The sequence below is a fragment of the Dasypus novemcinctus genome, chromosome 1, assembly GCF_030445035.2.
Source record: "Dasypus novemcinctus isolate mDasNov1 chromosome 1, mDasNov1.1.hap2, whole genome shotgun sequence".
NCBI lineage: Eukaryota > Metazoa > Chordata > Mammalia > Cingulata > Dasypodidae > Dasypus > Dasypus novemcinctus.
This window is the reverse complement of record NC_080673.1, coordinates 21865353-21889070: the sequence shown is the minus strand read 5'-3', so window position 1 is coordinate 21889070 and position 23718 is coordinate 21865353. Positions and strand designations below refer to the sequence as shown.

Sequence of the window (23718 nt, the reverse complement as noted above, 5' to 3'; positions counted from 1 at the left end):
AATTACGTACGTCATTTAGCACATCAGTATCAAATAAATCTTGATCGGTGATATTGGACAGGCAAGCAAACGGGGAGATAGCAGTTCTGCTTTCAACTCCAGGCATCAAATGAGAAACCAGTTCAGAGTCTTCACATTTTTCAACTGAAAAGTCTAATAAGGAAAGAGTTTGGGAATTATACTCCTGGGTCATCGCTGGTGAGGCTTCCTTCCTGAACTAAACTCACTGCCGCTTCTGTTCTGTTTCTTGTAGCCATCACTTGGTCCGCTTAGGTAACCCTATGAGTCTATGTACTCAGAAGTCCGGTAAACACACTTCACTCAACAGAAAATGTGTGCTTCACGGGATACTGAAAGAGCTTTGAATCCCAGGCCAAACGTCCACCCTATCTTCCTATCCTTTAAAAAAGAGTTTCATAATCAATTCTTGCTTCTCAAGATGTTATGGGGAGAGCTGCTGTAGCTCAAACAGTTGAGCACCTGCTTCCCATATGGGAGATCCCAGGTTCAGTTCCCGATGCATCTTAGAAAAAACAAAAACAAACAACAAGCAACACAAATTTAAAAAACCACTTAGGGGAGCCGATGTGGCTCAGTGGTTAAGAGTCAGCTTCCCATATGAGGTCCCAGGTTCAATCCCCAGCCCCTGGTACCTCAAAAACAAAACAAAACAAAAAGATGCTATCTAACTACCAAAACTGCAAAATGACTCATAATAGATTTTAAATCGGCATCACGGCCCACTTTCTTGTGTTAATAACTCTACTGTTCAGATTTCCATGGAAGGGAGGAAAGTCCTCCTTTACTGTCTAGTAGGAAAAGTAATAGAGGCTTGAGTGATAAGTTTGGGAGAAAGAGCTCTTGTTCTGGCCCACTTCACTTGTGCTTCCCCTCTGTCTCTGACATGGGGCCTCGGGGCTCTGTGTCTCTGAATGGCTCACGGTCCGCCCTCTGCTGCTCTCTCTTCCTCTGCCTCCTCGTGCCCACCTTGTTTGCTCCTCATCACCCCCGTGTTACTCTGCATGGCTCTCCCTCTTGTGCAATCTCGCTCTCTCAGTATCTGCCCGTCTCTATCTTTCTGTACATCTGTCTGCTTCTGTCTTTCTGGCCCTGTGTTTCTAATTTTCAGTTTCTATCTCTATTTCTGTCTTCCTCTCTCTTTGCCTTTTCGCATGGGTCTCCATTCTCTGTTTCTGCCTCTCTTGTTCCTCCCTCCTTGATGGTCTCTCTGTTTTCCTTGTCCTGTTTGTTTCCCTATCTCTTCCTCTCTCTTTGCCTTTTTACATACAGCTTTCTGTCTTTCTGCCTCTGTCAATCTTTCTGTCTCTTTCTTTCTTTTCCTTTTCTTTCTCTGTTTCAGATCCACCTGCTTACCCAGAACATCCATTCTGGTCCTTTCCCCAGTGTGTGCTTAGAGGGAAAGGACAGGCAAGGAATGGATCATTGCTGTGTCATTTGGAAAAAGGCTGTTTCATTCAGGGTTCTGTCCATGAAGTTCTTTTAGCTGAAAATTAAGACCATGTTTTCTATTTCAGCTTCATCCATTTAACGTCCACATTAATTGACCAATTGACTCCAAATCTGGGAGGGAAATAAACATCTGACCCTTAAGCCCATAAGTTAAATGCATGACTTGGATTTATTTTCCCTCAAATAAATTAGCCTGCACTTTTAACAGGTATGAAAATCTGACACTTTTTTTTTTATTCTTAATTACATGTGATCATCCTACAAGTAATGTTCACTGCTTCTGTATTTATTTAAATAAAAAAGAGTTCAGTAGCATTTCAGACTTGGAGAAATCATTCTGCACATCCAACTGATAATTAGAAATGTTAAATATCATTAAGTAATCCTAGGAAATTCTGGTAATAATACCCTCCTCTATAGTTATGAAACTAGATACTTATTTAGGAGTAGAAGGGTTGTTGTTGGTTTTTTTTTGGTTGGTTTGTTTGTTTTGATTTTTGTTTTTGCAGTTTACAAGTTTATTTCTGAGTTGTAAAGATTATTTTCCCACCCCCCAGTTTATAGAATTTCCTGTATTCTTGCATTCAATCTTAGATGCCACAACCAGACAGAAAGCACGAGAACCTTCTTTTTCTTGCATCTGTGGTGGAAACTTTAGCAGCAGACGTTAACTGCCCCAGTCTGTCAGAGACGCATTATATGGGTTTTTAAAAGATTCTTTATTTCTTCCTTTCTTTTCTTCCCTTTCTTGTGTCTTTTTGTGCATAATTTGCAAAACCCTTCATGTACAATATATTTATTCATTTATTTAACGAACATCGATTACATGCCTACATGTGCCTGCAATATTGTAGATACTTGAATAAATTCATGATCAAAAGGGAGAGAGATTTCATTTGCATCCCACAACAACCAAAAAAGCAAAAGGAACAGCTTTGGTGATCTCTATTGCTAGATGAAGAACCTAAAACTCTAAGAGATTGTTTTGGTCCAGCTGATTCGGCAGGTAAGTGATGGAACAAGGATGTAACTCGCGTTACTCATGGCTTTTGACTTATCATGATGTGCATTGCAGCGCACCACGTGTTCCGGCAGTATCTGTTTATGCCAAATCCAAAGTCAATTCATAGTTCAGTGCAAAACATTTCACTCTTGTCCCCTATCAGGATAACTCTGTGACTTTTAATGAGCACATTCATGTCTTTATAAGAGAATATAGAGTGTTTTGGGGGAAAAAATAATTTCCTTTTATCTACATGCTTTACAAAAACTCCAGTCACCTAGCGAACACACTCCATTTCTCCCTGTTTGTCTGTCTCTTTATCTTTTCATCTGGGGCATTGAGTGTATTCTCTACTTTCAGTGTTTTACTTTACTTAAAGCAATTTACTGAATTTCCCTTTTTATTTTTATTTTCTTTGTCTACTCCCTAAAGATGTAGACAAAACCTTAACTTCTTTGCCATCTCCCATTGTACTCAAGGAAATATAAGACTCTGGTGGCCCCTAATAAATAATCTAATATTCCTTTTTCTATATTTTCAAAATGACCAGATCTGAAAGTTTAACTTGCTACAGTGTCATATACTAAAAGACAAATAGCATCAATAGGAAAAGAACAATTCTAGGATACTTTTAAACCATGTAATGCTCTGTTAGCTTACAATGACACTGGAAAATATAGAAATAATTTAGGCATTTAGTGTCAGCTATTTCCAAATAATATAAAAATTATTGCAATTATAAAATTTCCATAGTTTGAAGGATTATTTTAATTTCAAATATACTGCTCTGCAATGGCTTTGCCCTTATTTTCTGAAATTTAGCTTTAATTCAGATGTTTACATTAATTTTCTTTTATTGACTTTCTATTTTATTCATGTATCTTCATAATCTTACCAATTTCTGACAGAGGCAATTGGTATTCTTTTCTCATGTCAGCCAATTTAGAAATTGTTAGGAGGAAGGAACCAAAATTGTTCTGAATTCTGTCATTGTATTCCTTTACCACTATAGCAAAGTCCTTGGGAAGATTATCTAGAATTGCCTAGAAACAATGAAATGGATGAATGTAACTATTCAAAACAGGAGCACAGGATTACCAACATCTGAGACATAAGGATCAAAATATTTTCAAATGTCTATTGGGAAGAGATTTCTAAGTGTAAATTCTATTATTTATAGCAAAGTATATAAATAAAAACTAAAACCACTTAAAATCCTACCACCCAGTGATATATATTATAAAGATTTTGGTATATACCCTTTCCTTCCAGGCTTTAGAAACAAATTTAGCAGAGTATTCAGTTTTATAGTCTAATGTTTATATTCAATATTACATCAGAGCATTTTCCCATAACATTCTTTGAAAAGAATATTTTTTGAAAAGGCAAATTTTAGTGGCTGTGTAATATTGCTACACACAGATATGCTAAAATTTATCTAAACTATTCTCTTATTATATATATATGTGGCCTCTAATTTCACTTAAAAGGCGGCGGACTTGGCCCAGTGGTTAAGACATCCGCCTACCACATGGGAGGTCCACGGTTCAAACCCCGGGCCTCCTTGACCCGTGTGGAGCTGGCCTATGCTCAGTGCTGATGCGCTCAAGGAGTGCCCTGCCACACAGGGGTGTCCCCTGTGTAGGGGAGCCCCACGCGCAAGCCCCGTAAAGAGAGACGCCCAGCGCAAAAGAAAGTGCAGCCTGCCTAGGAATGGTGCCGCACACACGGAGAGCTGACACAGCAAGATGACGCAACATAAAGAAACACAGATTCCCGTGCAGCTGACAACAACAAAGGCCGACAAAGACGACGCAGCAAATAGACACAGAGAATAGACACAGAGAATAGGGGGGAGGGGAGAGAAATAAATAAATAAATAAATCTTTAAAAAATAATAATAATTTCACTTAAAATATTTATGATATTATATCTCTACATTTTTATTTGTATCTATGATTATATTCTTAGTATAAATGCCTAGAAGTAGAAATACTGCATTAAAGAACATTTTTAAAGTATCTATTTAAAGTCCTATCATTGTAACTGTTCATTGTGATCTTTGCCAATTTAACAGATGAAATATTCTCTTTTTAATTTCCATTTTGTAGTATTTGTGAGTTCATTTTACATTTTATTTTCTTTGTTATTTTAGTGTCTGGGAAGCTATACATTATATTAGATAATTTTTGCAATTGGAAAATTAAGTAAATTGCCATTAACTTTAGTCTCTTGTCTGATGATTTTTGGCTTTTCCAGTAACCAATCATTTTAAGTAAATAGCAATAAGATCCAAAATAAGTTCCAAAATAAGAGTTAAGTACGTCTTATGTGCCAGACACTTTTCTAATCAATTTGCATATATCATTTCATTTAATCCTCACAGCAGTCCTTTGAAGTAGGTACTATTTAAATTCCCAAGTTGAAGAAGAGAATTAGGCCTGGGTAAAGAAATTTGCCTACTGTTACCTATCTGCTAAGTGGTAGAGCTGGTTGGACTCCAGGAATCTAGCTTTAAACTATAGAAATACCTCAAATCAGTATGCTTATTTTTCTAAAAGCTATATCATATTTTCATTTCTTGCCATTTGGCAGAGACTAGAATGTCAGAAAAATATTTTTCAAGTTTCTCCTTGTTACTAATATAATCGTTTCTGGAGGTATTATTTCACTATTGAATGCAGTGTGATTTGCGACTATCTTCTATATAATAAAAAAATCCTTCTGTCACTAGTTTACTAAGAATCTTTATCCAGAATAATATTTTCCATTTTTAAAGGAAGACCTCAGTGTTTTCCTCAACTTTGAAATCATTTGTTGGGGTTGTCAAGTCAGGCCAGCGCCATCTCCCAACCCTTGCCTGCTTCCTGCCCTGCCTTTTCAATTGTGTTCAGATATTTCAGTGTTTTCATTCCACAGCCTGGAGAATTGGTCTAAAGAAACGGCCTGCCTAAACCTTGAACCCCAAACTGGGAACAAGCAATCCCAGGTGATAATCAGGGTGGGAATTTTGCATAAAGGTTGATTATACTTGCTTTTTTGCTCAACGGTACCCTACCTCTACCCTCAACTCTCAGGCAGTACAGAGTCTCTCATATTCGAAGTAAATGAGGGGAAAGGGGTGTGCCAACCCTGAGTGGAGCATTTGCCTCCCTGGGGAACTGTCCACAAGAGGATCCCTTTCCCCTGCTCTTGGGACCTTTGTGGTTGTAAAGTGGTCATTTGTTCCCAGAACACACTGTGTGGCGACTTGCTCCGCATCATTGTATATACCACGAATTGACTGAGGCATAAAGAAGAAGCAGCTCTAATGAAGCACAACAAAACGTATGCCATAGACAAAATACTGTATTGCATTGCACATTGTCATGGAAAGATTTTGCAAAGAATTAGTTATTTACCACTGATTGAGGATTTTTCTTCTTAAGCTTTTTTACACACGGAGGAAAATAACGTCTTCCAAAAAGATTTGCTAACACCACCACTAAGGTTTCCATTGTATCTTCAGAAAATCTCTTTTGACCTGTTTAAAATAAAGAATCTAATTTTTCACAACTTTAGAACATAAAATTCATCGTTTCAGTAATATGTCAAAGCAGTTAACAACTAAACTGAAAAGTTCAAGGTAAACCACTTTTGAAAAAACCAATTTCTAGATAATTGGTGAATTTTCAATAAATTTAAATATTAATTCATGATAACACAGATTAAACAGCCCCTACTTACACAGAATGGTTTATATCCTTGTATCCCCTAGTAGAGATAGGAATCAGGAAAAACATAAAATAAAAGGTATTTGCCCTTTGGTTCTGTAATTGCCCTTTGTCCAGTCATTGACTTCAAATCCTCCCTTTGCTCCTCAGTTCCATTCAGTTCCACTCAGTTTTTCCAAATCCCACCTCTGCTCAAAACCTGCCAGAGTGAAGGCCCTATGCTGCCACCCAAGCTCCGTACCCACCACTCTAAGCTGGGAGTGAAGTGACACCCACTCTGTATCTCTTCAGCCACATGACAATCCAGAAGGAACTCACTCCTTCAGCTCCCATCATCATGTCTTTGCTCCTCCTATTTTCTCTCCCTGGGATATTTTCATGTGCTCAGATCCTTGCAAGGTTTTGGGACCTAAATCTCCATGAAAGAAACCCCATGTCTTATTTCCAATCTTAGAGCTGCAACAGTAAGTAGTAGAGTGCCAGGTCCATACTAAAAGCCACCGAATCACTAGGTGATGAGTGAATGAGTAAAAGACACATGCATCAGTGAGAGAACTTGGAAACAGGTTACAACTGCCTCACACTTTTGATCTGTTAGTAGTTCTAAGGTATATTATATAATATAATTTAAATTACTTGTTTTATACTTTTTTTTTTTTTAGGAGATACATGAGATAGACTTCATATACATGTAGCAGGAGCACAACCACTGAGCTAACCTGCTCCACCTGTTTTATACTATTTTAACAAAAATTTTAATTTTCCAAAAATAAAATATGACAGTGGAATATTAATTAAATATTTAAGTTCCCAGCTATCTGCATTAGAATTTGGACCACAGCACATTATTTCATTCTTTAGCCAATGCATTCTATTACTGAAATGGGAAAAAATATATAATAAAAATATCATTAAATATGACATTTGATGCTGATATATCCTTACAATTCATACTTCTCTTTGAACAGTTATCATATTTCACTATTGTATAATTAGTTATTATGACCTATTAGAATACCACAAAGAAGCATATTTTAATATCAATGATATGATACACAACAGACAAAATTAGTGATTTTACATATATAATTGCAATTTATTTCAGTTGTCATATATTAACAATTCCTTGCAAGTCAGTAATTACAAATTACTTGTAAGTTGTAATGTATTATCAACAATTCTAAGGGTTCTAATTTTTAAACCTGGACATCACAAATAATATTTACATTATTCTCTACACATATACCACACATATATTAACAATGGTTATAACAATATTTGATAATATAAAAATAAAAAAAAATATTCAAGACACACTTAAAAGAAAAACCAATTAGAAAACAGCATATCCAGAATGAGTTGTGGGGAATGAGTAGGTTTATATAAATATATGTATGTGCTGGGAGTTGTGTGTATATGTACAATTTAATAAGTAGAAGGTTGGGACAAGATATTTGCTTACCATCTATGATGACTGGAGTACACAACTTGTGAAATAAACCCTTTTCCAGAAATCTTACTAAAACAAAATTCGCAGGTTCATGGTAGTGCAAATGGGACACAAGTCCAGAATATCCCATGGGAACACATTCTTGATCCAGGTAACCCTAGAAATCAATTTTAACATGCTCACTTCAGTCACTCAATCTCACATAAGTCAAACAAGTCAGTCACCAATGGAGGAGATCTCAGTACAAGAGAGCTAAATAAATGTACTAAAACCTTCACTTGGTGAAAATAAGCTTCAATCTTACCTCTGTGACCAAGAATTGCAAGGAATATATAAAATAAAATTTTAACATGCACTTGATTTTCGGTTGCTTGAAGGACATCAATGAATATTGGAGCAATGATAATACCTATATAAACATATATCAAAGAATCAAGTTAGGTAATGAATAAGTTTTATATTGTGCCTTACAGCAATAATATTCTAAAGGACAATTCTGATTTCTATTCTAGAACATGTTAATATGTTTTTATAAATTATATACTGTATATAATATTTTTATATTTTAAATTAAACATTCAAATTCTTATTATATTTTTATTATAATTAAGGAGTACATAATACATTTTATGTTACACATGTGTTTATGTAAGTGTGAAATAGAAAATGGAAAGGCAAATTTAGGGAGGAAGATGAAAAATTACAACTTTATATATGACAAGTGAGAAATGAAAATAAAATATATAAATGTAAAAGCAAAAATTACAAGCATTTCAATTTCCAGTACATTTCTAAGCCATTTTTAACTACCTCTTTGAAATCTGATTTTTAAGGTCCTTTAGGACAGATCTGTTTACAGAAAAGTGCTTTTTTTACAATACATGTAGATCCCTGGAGTAATTATAACAGGTAAAGCATGAGTTTAATTTCCTGTATGTTTGAAAACATGAAAGTTAAAAACATAGTCCATGAAATAGAATCAAATGTTGCCATCAATTCATTTACACCAGCTTTCTTTTTTATTCCTTTCAGTTTACATAACATTATAAAGCTGAGCTGGAATGATTGCATTGATTTAAATAGCTTAAATACTACAAAACAGTGTACCTTTGCTTTGGCATCTTCTTTGTCATCTGCTTTGGCAGCTAAAAGCATAAGTCTCAAAACCAAGGTTAGGCTTATTGGAAACTGACCCTTCAGTTTAGGCACATTAGACCGTAAGAGCCTTTCTATTTTGGGTAATGGAACATCATAGAAGAACACATTTCCTATGAGATCTTCTCCATGTCTTCCTGCACGACCAGACATCTAAAAGGGATAGTCACGTAATTTACAAATAATTTCAAAATTTAGAACTGTAAATGGGTAATTTCTAATTTACCTATACAAACTGGAACATTCAATTTTAACTAATTTGGTATTGAAAGAGTTGTTTCTTGGTATACTCATTTTATATTAATGGAATATTGATTTTAGCAAAATTTAAAATTTTATTTTATTTTACAAATAGATTTTTAAATGTTCGCTTTTTTAATAAGAGATGTCTCAACTCCTATGACCATGTCCTTGATAGCATAGACAATATCTGTCTCATCTACCAATTTATTTCCAGAAACTATGCTGAATTCAGAACACAGTAAACAATTTATAATCATTGAATGAATGAATGAATGAATAGAACAGTGCTTGGCACAAATTGAATACTCAAAAGATGTGGTTACCTACTCAATATTATTTTGGTTCAAGTTCAATAATATTTATCACGTGAGAGAGTCTGGGCTATGATGTGGACCATTGACTATGGGGTGCAGTGATGCTCAGAGATGAACTTACCAGGTGCAATGGATGTGTCATGATGATGGGAGAGAGTGTTGCTGTGGGGGGAGTGGGGGGCGGGGGCGGTGGGGTTGAATGGGACCTCATATTTTTCATAATGTAATTAAAAATAATAATAATAAATAATTTAAAAAAATATTTATCAAATACATGTCATTCTTAAGACAACTAGTCTATTTAGCAAGTCAATGATTGCCTAAAAAGCCTCTAAATTTAGCCATATCCATAAGCTGTCATATTTAGAACACATTTTCAAACATTCTAGAGTCACCAATTGTTTCAGAATAAGTATGGTTTAACTTGAAATACTGATGGATGTTCCAGATGACTATATATTAAAATGTAATAAACAGAATATCATATAAATACCTGTCGAAAGTGCAAGGCATCCAAATAAACAGAATCTTCCATAAAAACAACAGATTTACATGGCATATTAATCCCTAAAGCAAGGGATGAAGTAGCTGTTACCACCTGTGGGCAGAGGGTTAAAATATATCTATGATATATGTATACAACAAAGAAGGCATTGATGTAAACATAAGCTATAAATATTGTCTAGACTAGACTCTCTTAAATAATTTTTCTTAAGTAAAAGTCCACAATTAATATATTCCAATGGCAAGATAACGTCACAAAAAATACAAACTTTACACTTCCTTTTGGAATAAATAAGTTATTTTTGAAAGTGAGACTCAGAGAGATTTCCATTCAATTCGAAGTTTCTTTCCCCTTAATATTGCAATTATCTAGCATTTTCTGGTTGTACAATTATTGTGGAAACAAAGCCACTCAGTAACCATTCAATATTTTTGCATGAATAACAGCAATAGATTATAATAGGACTATGAATTTCCACTGAAAGGATTTCTAAAGACAGGCAATAGTAGGGAATAAAATCAGAGGTAAAACATGAGCCAGGTCACATTCTGCATTTTAAAAACCACTCTGAAGAGTTTAGATTTTAAGAGACAAGCAAGTGACATAATTATTCTTTTAAGATTTTTTTGGCTACTTTGTAAAAATGAATTTTAGGTGATGTGTGCAAGCTGAATGATCTGATAGGAGGCTTTTAGATTATTTTAGGTGAGACAAGATGGTGTGATAGAGTAGGAAATAGTATACTTCCAAATATATTGGTGTATGAGTTGATAACACTTGCTAAATTCTTACTTTTTAGATATAGAGGATAAAGGAAATAGAAGATTAAATATTTCCTAGCAGTTCTGTTTTTTACCATCTCGATTTTAAAATATTACTCTCACTCACATTTCCTGGGAAAACTGACACCATCATGTGGAAACTGCTTGTCTCTGCCTTATCAAATTTACCTGAAGTTGCCAATACCCTTTCCTTCTTCTCTTCCAGCATTTCTTCTCTTCAAAATAGACACATTTATCTCTATACATTTTTCTTTTTTACTAGTTTACCTGCATCCCATAAGTTTAAGTAGGTAGTATTTTATGTGTCAACAAATGTTCTTATGTCCACAATGATTTCTTTGTTAACTCATTATTCTTAATCTCCAATCTATATTTATCTTGTCAGATTCTAATTTATGTGCATGTTGTGATGATTTCAGGTTTTAGTCCTTTGAAATAAGGTAGTGTGTTGCTCTCAGGCACAATGTAATGTCATTTTAAGAATGTTCCAAACATGACTTAAAATATGGGTCCTACAGATACTGGTTCTAGTGTGTTCTATCCAGCCTCCTAAGAGTTTTGTTCATATCTACATTATATAAGATTCTTTTTCTTTTATCAGTTACTGAGAATAGAATTAAATGAAAGTAGAAAGTGTGTTAAAATCTTCCACTTTTAATATATATTTGTTTCTCTTTGTAGTTCTATCATTTTTGTTTTGCATATTTGTTATATAAAAATTGGAAATTAGCGTATCTTTCTAATTGTGTGACCCTCTGTATCTTTGGTATTGTTTTTATCTTAAAATATATTTTTGTTTAATATAAACATAGCTACACAAGCTATGAGTTAATTTACAGCATATTGCTTTTTATTCCCTTCAGAAATGCTAATATATGTTTATCAAAACTTGTCAACGTTATTGAAACATTTAAGCAAATTATATGACTATATGATGATGTAGTATGCATGCATAAGATGTTTATTAGTAATTACATAATAGTAAGCCAGGTAATTATTTAACATTGTATAAGCATTATAACATTAACTACGTAAAAACGTATTAAAAGGAATGGAATAAAATATGTTTACATGTTTGCAGAATGTCTCTCTAAGAGAGTTTAACAGCATGGTAGAAGTCTTTCTTTAAGCTGTCAGAATACACTGTTGCCCTTTACTCATTCCAAAGGAAGAAATGAAGGCAGTGACTTTAGGAAAGTTAGCCTCAAAGTTCACCAACCTTAACATGCCCCAGTCTGAAAAGCATCTCCACAACTTGTCTTTGTTTATATTCCATTGAAGCATGATGATATCCGATGCCCCGCTGTAACGGTGCATACAGTTTGTAACATTGTCTTGTTCCTTTAAGTCTGTGTAAGATCTTCTTTAAAGTCTGAAATATCCAGAGTTTTCCATGTCAAATTAAAGCATTTACCCTTCAACTTAACAGTGACGTTACATGTTAAAACGTTGCTCAGAAATCAGTATAGTTAGGTACACTTTTAAAAAGTGTAGTTGTTGTGTGGGTCAGCACCTGAAGCCTATTTGACCAATAATATGCCTGATATGTGGTATTTATTTTATTTTTTATTTTTTTGGTGAAAAATATTTGTTATATTTTTTTTAAATCCATTTCATTTATGCACTATGCAATCCATCTAAAATGTACAAACAATGGCTCAGAGTATAAACACAGAGCAGTGCTTTCATCACCACAATCAATTTTAGAACATTTTCATTTCTTCAAAAAGAAGAGTCCCTTACCCCTTATACCCCCCATTACTGACACTTAGCATCACTGTGGTACCTTTATTACAAGATATGTGGTATTCAAATATGACAATATCAAGGTCCCTGATATCCACGCTTGATTCCTAATACAGGAAAATGCATTTTAACCTTAAATGTGTTTATCTTTTCTTCATTCATTTTCCCCAGGGTACATGCTCCCGGCTTATTCTCCCCCATACCCGCTAGAAGCTTGGACTCCTTCTTACAACTTTAATCAATGGGGATGGCTCTAATTAACAGAACTAAGGGCCGCAGCTCAGCCTGGGGCAATGCGGAGATATTGAAGGGAAAGAATAAGGATTCTAAGAGGTGGGAAACTGGGTAAGGGACCAAAACCAATCCCTGCCCTTGACACAGTTCTCAGGTTAGTCTGATTCACTTCCATCCCCATTTGTTCTATTTTTGCTGTTGATTTGGAACTAACCTAGTAGATTTTTCCATTATTACCTCCAATGTGCCTGACCCAGTATTATTCTCTCTCTTTCTCTGTCTTTGCCCGCCTGTCCTTCTTTCTGAGTCTGTATCATTGTTATTGTCTGTCATTCCCATTCCCCTCTGTCCACGCCCCAGTCTCTGAATCTGTCGCTATACAATTCTTTGTTTCTCTGTTACTATTATTGTCTCTCCTTCTCTTCTTCCTTTGTCTCTCTTCTCTTTTCCTCCTTCTTTCCTTCTTTTTTTTTTTTTTCTCTTTCTGCCTGCCTTCTCCCCCACAACTTAAGGAGAGAGAAAAGCACATATAAGTAATAGCCATGGGTCCCTGACTACACAAATGATTAGGTCAGGCAACAAATTTTTACGTGCACCCATTGTTTAGGGTGTCCATCAATTGGGTAAACTAATTATGTGAGTGAGATGTAGGGTAAGGGAGAAGTGTAAGACAAGAATGACTGGTTTCTAGGTACATAATGGTGGAGGTTCTGTTCCAAAAGACACAGAACTGAGGAGGAAGAGGTTTTAGAATAAGGGCAATAGCTAATTTCAAGGTTCCTACAAGAATTTGTCTTTAAGACCTATAGCTCATAAAAGAGATTTGACATTTGATTTTTACATCTCTTCTAAGTAAAGGAATAAGTTATAATTAATTCAACAAATAAAGGCAATTTCAAATGGTAAAAAGATTATAGACATTGGAGTTGTACTTGACATGAATATCTAATTTGTTTTTAATAGCCATATAAATGTGCACAAATTACCTTATTTTCTCCAGCTTCCAATTTGGTCTTCCATCTCTTGTTTCAAGATTAATTTAGATTAAATATGTTGTGGTACAAATTGTATAACCTGGTATAGACACACATACACATGCACACACGTCCTCACAAATATCTCCTTTTCTTTCCTCTTACCTGATTATCCACAACTGTATGATCAATGTAAGTACAATCTGGAGAAACTTCATTATACTTTTTAAGATTTTCCTTTATCTCCTTTATTTCAGACTCCCATAAAATCAGTCTTTGAATTCTAGCACCTGAATCTGAATTTATAAAACTGAATAAAAAATATCATGAGGAAAATCACCACATCTCTTTATTTCAGCATGCTCCTTTATTTTTTTAAGTTTGAGGTTATTTCTATAAATGCCAGGTGAAAAGAACGCCAGGTAATTCAAGCCCAAAACACAATTTCCACTACAAAAGGATATTCTCAGGCCGTGACCTCAATTCTCCAATTATCCACTGGCCATTTATATATATTTTAAATTTAAATTTATGTATTAGTGAGTAGAAAATTCAAAGGAAATTCCTCTGTAGTCCTCTCATTTCTCATGCCAGTCAAATTTTTATTTATTCCCAATATTCCCTGGAATTACAATTGTTACATTAAATTTGGTAAGAAAACCAATTTTTTAAATAATTGCATATAAATTAAAATGCTTTATAGTTGGAGAACTATAGAAAAATGTTATCTGTTAGACTCTCCCAAAAACATGCTACAATTCATTTCTCTAAGTGTCACAATTAGTCTGGGAAATGTTGGGGCATTTCTCAATCAGTCAGTCATTGCATGGCAGAATTAGAGGAAGGATATCCAGGCCTGCTGAAGCTTGGGCAGTGCAGATGTGTGGTTTCCCTCCTTTAGGACCCACATCTAGCCTACTGACAAACTCATCTCAGAATATACCTGGAACAATCAGAAAAGAATAATTCATTGCATTATGGTTATAATTTCTCCCAAGAGTTAGTAATGACAAATTGCAGTGAAGAGTCCTGTGTTGAGGTGGGAATTTTCCAACTATTATATAATAAGTTTAATTCCAGGTTAAGTTATACATTAGAATAAAACAAAGACAAGAAAGGTATTTCTTTATCTAAAGAAAGCATTTTACATCAAGACAATAAAGACATTTAAAAAATAGCAAAATCACGCTTCTTGAGTTTTATGTGTAATAACTTGCTGTAAAACTAATTTGGAATTTGATCTTTGTAACAAATATACTTTTCTAAATGGTTATAAACATGCAAGCACTCTATTTTCCACAAATTTGTAAACATCTAATTTCTATAAAGCAAATTTATTACTTATGCCTCTAAGAAAAAGGAAGGAAATAAGTTAATAAAATGAAGAGATTATTGTAAAAAATTGCAAAATTAAAGGTGTTCATGGTGGGGTATTGTATACAATTCCTGTATTTTATGCATGATTACTCTATAAACCTACAACTTCTCTAATAAAGGAAAAATGCATAATTATTAAAATAATAATCTTCCCTTCCATGTGCCCCCCAAAGTGGAGGGTAATTAAATTAACTTTTTACATCATAAAAAATAAGATCACCACCTTATCAAAAATAGTTAAATTATAAAAACACCTGAACATTCATAGATTTCATTAGCATTTAATTCCATGACTCAAGTAGAAATCTTACTCACACAGCCATGTTTCTTCTTTGAGATTTTCTTGCTTTCTGTAGCTTCTTGTATAGATTTTTCCTTTTTTTTTCAGAATTTGGGTTATTGTGAGTATTTTGCTTACATCTCAAATTAGCAAAAACTCTTGATGCTGACGATTCCACTGAGTGAATGTTGAATCTAAGGAAAAATCGGTGAGAATATTTGATAATTGCATATCCATATCTCTCTTGCCTTTCTGATTATTAAAGAGAACCAGTCAGAATATTTGTTCACGATATAATTCTAATCATATTGGCTCTTTAGCTCCTGAAATAAAGTCTGTGTGAGTGGAAGAAAGGATCAGAGTTTGCTAGTCAGGTTAATTTTTAAATACCTGTGATAAAGAAAATGGTTAGTTCATGTATGTTTATGGAATTAAAACAGCTCCTTTCTCCATTAAAAACGAAAGTCCCTACATAAAGATCCCTGAATATTTTTGAAGAACAGACCAGGACTACTTTTGTGGTTAGTTTTAATTCATTTTCGCCTATAAAATATAATTTGGCTTGGGAATTTTATTGTGTGGATTTCTATGAATATTTTTTTATTTAATCATATTTGACTTAACTTTATCTCTGCTTTGCACAAAAACTTTCTCATTTTTTACAAGTTAAAATGCGTATTCCTATTATAGGCAGTTGAAGGAGTTCACCATTTGACTTCAAATTAATCTTCTAACATTGAAGTATACATATAAGGGTTATGTGTATGGGTAGATGTATATATACACTGATAAAAATATGCAAGTTAAACTAACCTCCAGCCATAGCTTCTCTCTCTTTTCACCAACACATGTGGGCACGCACACACACACACATATGCATACACATTCTCTGTACGTTTTGTGCATAATTTCTATGTTCTGACAACAAGGATTTTGTTTTTTATTATCGTTGGTTTTCTGTGGGAAGATCTTGCTTTGTTTCAAATGGGTGAAATCGATTAGATATAGGCTCCATGTCCTTGCTAAACTTTGAGACACAGCTCCCTTGTGAAAACTTCTCTGATCACCCCAGCACATTGTGTTATCTCTGTAAAACTCTGTAGACCCAGTAAAACTCGGGGTAAAACTCTGTAAAACTCTGAAGACCCAGTGTCTCTTTATGCACTTATTTAAAATGTTCACTATGTTAAGTACCCTTGTGCTTCAGAGACAAACTGCTTTACAGTTAGTAATTTGCTATGTTGGGAAGCGGCCTTGGCCCAGTGGTTAGGGCGTCTGTCTACCACATGGGAGGTACAAGGTTCAAACCCCGGGCCTCCTTGACCCGTGTGGAGCTGACCCACGCGCAGTGCTGATGAGCCCAAGGAGTGTCCTGCCATGCAGGGGTGTCCCCCGTGTAGGGGAGCCCCAAGCGCAAGGAGTGCACCCCATAAGGAGAGCCACCCAGTGCGGAAGAAAGTGCAGCCTGCCTAGGAATGGCGCCACCCATACAGAGAGCTGACACAAGATGACGCAACAAAAAGAAACACAGATTCCCATGCTGCTGACAACAACAGAAGCAGACAAAGAAGAAGATGCATCAAATAGACACAGAGAACAGACAACCAGGGCAGGCGGGAAGCGTAGAGAAATAAATAAATAAATAAATCTTTTTTTTTTTTAATTTGCTATGTTTATCCTGCTGTGTTCCCAGAGGTGATATATACTCTTTTTATTCCCGCACAGGGGGACGCATTCTGTACCTAAATGTTTAGTAAATTATTAGGTACTGACTGGCCATACATGCTATTGCGTCTAATCATTTCAGGGCCATACGTATTATCTCCCCCTAAGATTATTCATTCTTTAAGGGCAGACTTATATTTTTCTGTATCCCCCTGTGTTGGCAAGACACAAAGGAACAAAGTGATATGACTGATGTGAACATACTCCATCAGAAACAGATCAACTAAATATTTTGTAAAAGAAAATCATTATTTTTATATGATGAAAATATGATTGCTAATATATATTTAGTGATATTCCCAAGTTCCATCTAGCTTTTCTTTTAATGATCTAAAGTGACAAACAGAAAGAGGAAACTTGGGCTTACCTAATGTTTGTCTAAGATCTTTTCTTTTACTAAAGGGTTTAGATAAAATAAATACTGCAGATAATGCACAGAACAAATACTCATTCTGTGGGCATGTGTACATATGTGTTTATATGAGTGCATTAGAGCACACATTCTTTATTGGTAAGCACACTGTGTAGTTTATCATTCCCTCCTTATCTAACCTAGATCATAGACAAACCTTTTCTAATAACTTCTGAGCCAAGAAATTCCACTGTACCAAACTACACAATTAATTTTTTGATATATAGCTTTTAAGTAAATGTGTTCCTTCCTATCACACTATATCCAACTTGGTACAGTAAAGCATGTCTTCAACATAGAGTTAAATTTCCTCAAACTTTTACAAATACAAATCAGAGATTATATCACCCTCCTTAATTATATTGTTTCAAAAGTCTTCAAGTTCATACAAATTCAAGCATAACATTATCTACAGAAAGCAGTACTTACGAAAAAAATATTGCAGGCAGCCTCTCCATTCCTTTAAGCTTTTCCACAAAATAGGGAAACATTATTCGTTTTTCACTTTCTGCACTGTCAAAAGTTTGAGGCTTAAGGTATTTCAGTAACTCATTCACCTAGATGAAATTATTATAAATAAAATGTGGGTCATAAAATATTTGTGACTGTGAAAGACAGGTAATAAAGTCAGCAGGTAGTTAAGACTGAAAATCAAATTGACATGGCTTAGTGTATTTATAATATATGGATATATAATATATAATTCATGACAAAGTTGAGAATTAAACCTAAATCTTGCACTAAATATTTTAAAATAAGAGTAGAATCTCAGAGAACTTGAATGATATATTTCAACAATATCGTAATCAATTCAAAGCTGTATCATGGTATTGTGTTTATTGAAAGGAATAGAAATTGTCACAAATTAGTGTTGGTGAATATTTAAATACCATACAAACAATATTATTTGAGAGTGAAGGTTTGGATATGCAATTAATAATTAAGCTAATAAACAAAACAAACAAACAAACAAAAAATAAGTAGGTGAATGAGTTACTGAAATACCTTAATGAAGAAAACATTTCTTGTTACATTAATCTTCTATTTACATAAATCCTAAATGGTTTTAACTACCTTGTCTGGGTCTAGTTGAATCCAACAAATCATTTCCCTTTTCAGTTCCTCTTCATATTTCTTTGCATCTGTCCTCCTGATGACTACTTTATTCTTGAAGCAATTGAATTCTTCAGGATCTAACTCCTAGAAAAAGGAAAATCACAAATGCCAAGGAAATTAGAGTCCTCTTACTTCCCAAAGTTTTCCACAAACACCACCGTGGGGCAGCCCTATCAATCTGTGACTGTCTAGACTCCTGGGACCCCATCCCCATTCACACTTACGGAGTCAACTGCACAGAGGATGACAATTCTATTCTCTAGGTAACTGCTGCATAATTATTTTTTCTCTTTAATAACTATCAAAACATGTAAGTCTTTTCAAAAACACTGCAGTTAACTTTAGAAGTAGAAAAAAGAAAATTGTAAAGAGTTTATTTCAAAAATACATATTGTAGGTATTATTCTCTCTTTCTGGCAGGGAAAAAAGTGCTATATAGAGAACTTAACTAATTCCCAATTCTGAAGCACAGTGGTCCCAGAGTCTATGCTCTTAGCAACAAGCTATGCTGTCTTTACATATACCAGAATATATTTTATAAGACAATTTGCTTATTATTGATGTAGCCAAAGGACCATAGAAATGAGCCATATCATATTTATATATACACACCTGCCTTCTTGACCATTCTGGCCAAATATGAACCATAGCATCATAAAGTAGTATGCTTTCCCGAGGAGAAAATCCAAGGTCCACAGGGAATCCATATTTCTGTATCTAAAAACCATAAAATGCAAAAATATTAATTTCATATCCCTTATACAGATGTATAGCAATCCAGATGGTTGCTCAGTTTCCAAAGGAGTTTGTACTTACATGATTGACTGTAAGTGCTGCACATGGGTGATAGTGTTCAATAACAAAGTTCTTATCCTTCAAGGAGCACACATACTTTTCTAGATCATTGTACCGCTCTTTGTACCATACTGTAAAAACAGGATTGAAATGATGACTTAGGTCTGTTTGTGTTTTCAAAACAATCATGTAATTTTGACTTTGTAAGTACGATCAAGTCTAGGGAGAGCCATGCATGAGCTTATTCTCCCTAGAGTCCTACTAAGAGTGCTGAGTAGTGAGAAGAACATTGAAAGAATAATCAGTTTACCTATAAAACATATATCTCTGCTTTACTTTTCCTCCTGGCTTTTATCTTCTATTGTAATATGTAACCCTTTTCATGTGTTGGTTTTTAATGATGATTTTTCTACTTTATTTTTGTATATATTCTTATAAAGCACGCCTATTGTGTAAAGGAGCAAGGATGAATAAATGATTATACAGTTATATAATTATTTAATTAGGAACATAATTTATTATTATTTGTAATTGTTATTACTATTATATTATGTCTCTGTCTTTGAGAATAACATTGCAAGTCACAGGAAGATACGATCTTTTGTTCATGGTCCAGTTTTTTAAAATCTAAGAATCTAATATTCCATGTCTCTATTAATGTTGTACTTGTTTTTATTTTTTCATAGCAGTTATCATTATCTAGCATGCTATTAATTTTACTTTATGTACCTTGTTTATTTCCTATATCTACATTACAATTTAATGTAAGCTCTCTGAAAGCAAAGAGTTTTATTTTCTGTTGGACCTCTAGGAACTAGACTGGGACAAAGCAAAAACAAGGCCCATTAGTATTTGTTGAATGAAAATATGAGTGTCACATATGGGGACCTGCATGTTTTGAATGAAGGTAACCAGAAAAATATAGTTTTATACTACCTCAGAAAATTATTATGAAAATAGTCATAAATATATAAACTATAGCAATTCATTAATTCAATAATAAAATATTTAGAGAATATATAAAATATAAGCCATCATGATAAAGATAAAAATTTTAAAAGAAATGGTCTTAGTAACTGTCTAGAGTTTTTAAAGGATGTCAAAGCATACACAAAAAATAATTTAAGTAGATTTTTTAAAAATCTTATAATGTAGGAAATACTATAGGACTTGAAGTGGAGGAATCAAGAGAGTATTTGAGCAATGTCTCAAAACAGTTTATTTTAGACAATGAATGGGGTAGGTTTTGGTCATGAGTAGAGTTAAGGTAAAAATGAAATGTAAGCTATTTCACAAAAGGAATGGAAGCAAAGACAAGTTTTAAGTAACAATGAATAATCCAAATATCAAGAAAATTCATGAAAGGAGAGACTCCTGGGTATGAAATAAGAATGAAAACATGGAACTAGACCATGTATATACAAGAAATTTTGAGGCAATTATTTTACAGTAAACCAAAAATAACTGTAGATATGTTTTTACTTTTTTCTTATAAAATATGGAGTAAAAGAGTTATTATTACTATAATTTCTTCCTTAATCACACTGAAATTATGTAGGGAATTTATATTATACTGAAATAAATACAGAAAGAGCTTGATCTTTGAGTTTTATAGATCCACCACTACTTAGTTATGTGGACATGAGTGGGCACTTAACTTCCTGAGCCTAGTTTTCCACTCTGTAAATAAAAATAAAATCAACTACCTTTCAAGGTAGTATTAAGGACTAAGTTCTTTTGCACACATAAGATGCTAAAATATAATGTAAGCACATAGAGTATGATCAATAATTCTGAGTTCCTGTTTTCCTATATTAATTTTTTAAAAAGATTTTATTTTTTATTTATTTCTCTTCCCTTCCCCTCCCCCCCCAATTGTCTGCTCTCTGTGTCCATTCGCTGTGTGCTCTTTTGTGACCACTTCTATCCTTATCAGCAGCACCAGGAATCTATGTTTCTTTTTGTTGTGTCATCTTGCTGTGTCAGCTTTCCGTGTGTGCGGCACCATTCTTGGGCAGGCTGCACTTTCTCTCGCCCTGGGCAGCTCTCCTTACAGGTCGTACTTCTTGTGCATGGGGCTTCCCTACCCGGGGACACTCCTGTGTGGCACGTCATTCCTTGCGCGCATCAGCGCTGCTTGTGGCCCAGGTCCCGGGGTTTGTAACACGGACCTCCCATGTGGTAGTAGAACGCCCTATCCATTGGGCTAAGTCTGCTTCCCTGCTTTCGTATATTAAGATATCCATACCCAATCTAACTCTGTATGATGGGTTTTCTGTCCTTTTGCATTGTTGTTTTTTTGAACATTCCACAGCATTTTGTGATGCACCAGAATTTTCCATTTTGCTCTCAACCTGTTGCCAATATTTTTTCACAAGCACCAACCATCTAGAAAGAAATAAAATTACCATCACAACAGAAAACAAATCTATATCATTTGGCTTTAAAGGAATAAAAAACTAAAAGTCATTTTAAGAGAATAAAACTGTTCTCTAAATTTTTACTAAATTAAAACCATATATATATTAACATAATCTTTGGTTACTTTTAAACAATTGCCAAAGACTGATGTTTCAAATTTCACTGGCCAAATATATTAGCCCCATTTTCATTATAAAATGTGAACCCATTTTGAAACGTTTTAAAGGTGTTTTTGGATGGGGAAGTTAGCAATGTACATAGTATATCTGATTGATAGTTCTAAACTGTCAAACACTTCTTTCTGTGAATCTAAATATCAAACAATAAAAAGAAAAATTTAATCACTCTAACACAAACTTCACGAGATATCTAGTAAGGATGTATAATTACATCAGGTCATATGATGACAGGAGAAGCTTTCTAGGTAATATAAACAAATTCAAATAGAATGTGTCTTGCTTGAAAAGGTTTTGTTTCAGAGATTATCCAAATTAATTAATTAATACAAGACTAGATAAAATTACCTAGCCATTCATAGCAACAATAATCAATGCAAGATTCATACTTACTCAGTGAGATGTTTAGGATTACTGATAGTAGCAGATAATGCCAAAAAGGGGCATCGAATCATAACAAGAAGGTGTTCCCAAACTTCTGCTCCAATTTCTCCCCCAAGACAGTGCACCTGTCAATATAGAAGTGTCTCAATGTAAAATCGTTAAATTTTTTCAAAATTTTAATTTATTATGCCACCAGACTCTATTATTGCCTTCTCCCACATTCAGTATTATTCATTCTGCCCCTGATCAAGTTGGTCAACAGTTCTGACATTTGAGCTGGAAATTGTGTAGAGCAAATTTCCATAGTAATTATTAAAATGGTATGAGCTATCATCATTCTATATAAAGCAAAATGTAATATAATTATTTATATCTAAATCAATCTTTGCATTCTTTTTCTACATTTATGTTACTGTGAAATATGAGTCAACATATTACATGAAACATGCATTTTCAGATTAATGAAGTATTATAAAGCAAATTTCTGTGTAACTACCCCCATACATTAAGATAATGTTTGTAGCACTTCAGAAACCCAGGTAACAGTACAGATTACATAATAACAACCCCTTTCTCTGCAAGTTACTATGTTGCTCTTAAGATTATGACTTGTTCTATATGTTTTCCAGTATATATTTAAGTATGTATGTTAATGTATCTACTTTTAAACAATATAAATTGGTTTTGCCGGTCTTTGAAGGTTTTATAAATGGAAAAACATGTATTTTTACGTGCCTCGCTAATTCTGCTCAATATTATAATTTTAAGGTTAATCTGTACTGCCTTCATTTCTATTGCTCTATGTATTGTATTGTGTGACTATACCACATTTTATTTTTTTATTTTATTTTTTTTTTAAGATTTAAAAAAAATTTCTCTCTCTCCTCTTCCCGCTGTTGTCTGCTCTCTGAGTCCATTTGCTGTGTGATTTTCTGCATCTGCTTGCATTATCTGGCAGCACTGGAAAACTGCATCTCTTTTTTGTTGCATCATCTTGCTGGGTCAGTTCTTGTGTGTGGTGTCACTCTTGGGAGGGCTGCACTTTTTTCATGAGGGTGTCTCTCCTTGCAGGGCACGCTCCTTACGCGTGGGGCACCCCTACGCGGGGGGCACCCCTATGCGGGGGTCAGCCTGCATGACACGGCACTCCTTGTGTGTGGCAGCACTGCGCATGGGCCAGCTTACCACACAGGTCAGGAGGCAATGGGGGACGAGCCCTGGTCCCTCCATACGATAGACAGACACTCTATCAGTTGAGCCACGTCCGCTTCCCACATTTTGTTTATTATTTCTACAGCCATGAATATTTGAGTTGTTTCTAATTTGCTGCTACCACTGATAATGCTGCTATGAATATTTTCTAGATGTCTTGAGGTCCATACAGGCAAGAGTTCTTTTTTTAAATTCAGTCTTATATTGTTTGCCTAGTCCTGGGGTACACCA

The 23718-nt window shown here is 34.4% G+C and overlaps 1 protein-coding gene across 1 annotated transcript in view; it reads right to left on the bottom strand.

Moving 5' to 3' along the window:
• The window catches only part of LOC101426665 (probable ATP-dependent RNA helicase DDX60), a 94755-nt gene that overhangs the window by 2538 nt on the left and 68499 nt on the right, over positions 1-23718 (bottom strand). The window contains exons 15-29 of the mRNA XM_071208622.1: positions 22285-22400; positions 21543-21682; positions 19316-19425; positions 19112-19216; positions 18458-18583; positions 17813-17940; positions 13755-13899; positions 11855-12007; positions 9842-9946; positions 8744-8944; positions 7941-8045; positions 7649-7793; positions 5875-5996; positions 3369-3516; positions 11-153 (exon numbers count right to left, since the gene is read on the bottom strand). Coding sequence (XP_071064723.1) covers positions 11-153; positions 3369-3516; positions 5875-5996; positions 7649-7793; positions 7941-8045; positions 8744-8944; positions 9842-9946; positions 11855-12007; positions 13755-13899; positions 17813-17940; positions 18458-18583; positions 19112-19216; positions 19316-19425; positions 21543-21682; positions 22285-22400 — 1992 coding nt within the window. The remainder of the gene's footprint in view (positions 1-10; positions 154-3368; positions 3517-5874; positions 5997-7648; positions 7794-7940; positions 8046-8743; positions 8945-9841; positions 9947-11854; positions 12008-13754; positions 13900-17812; positions 17941-18457; positions 18584-19111; positions 19217-19315; positions 19426-21542; positions 21683-22284; positions 22401-23718) is intronic.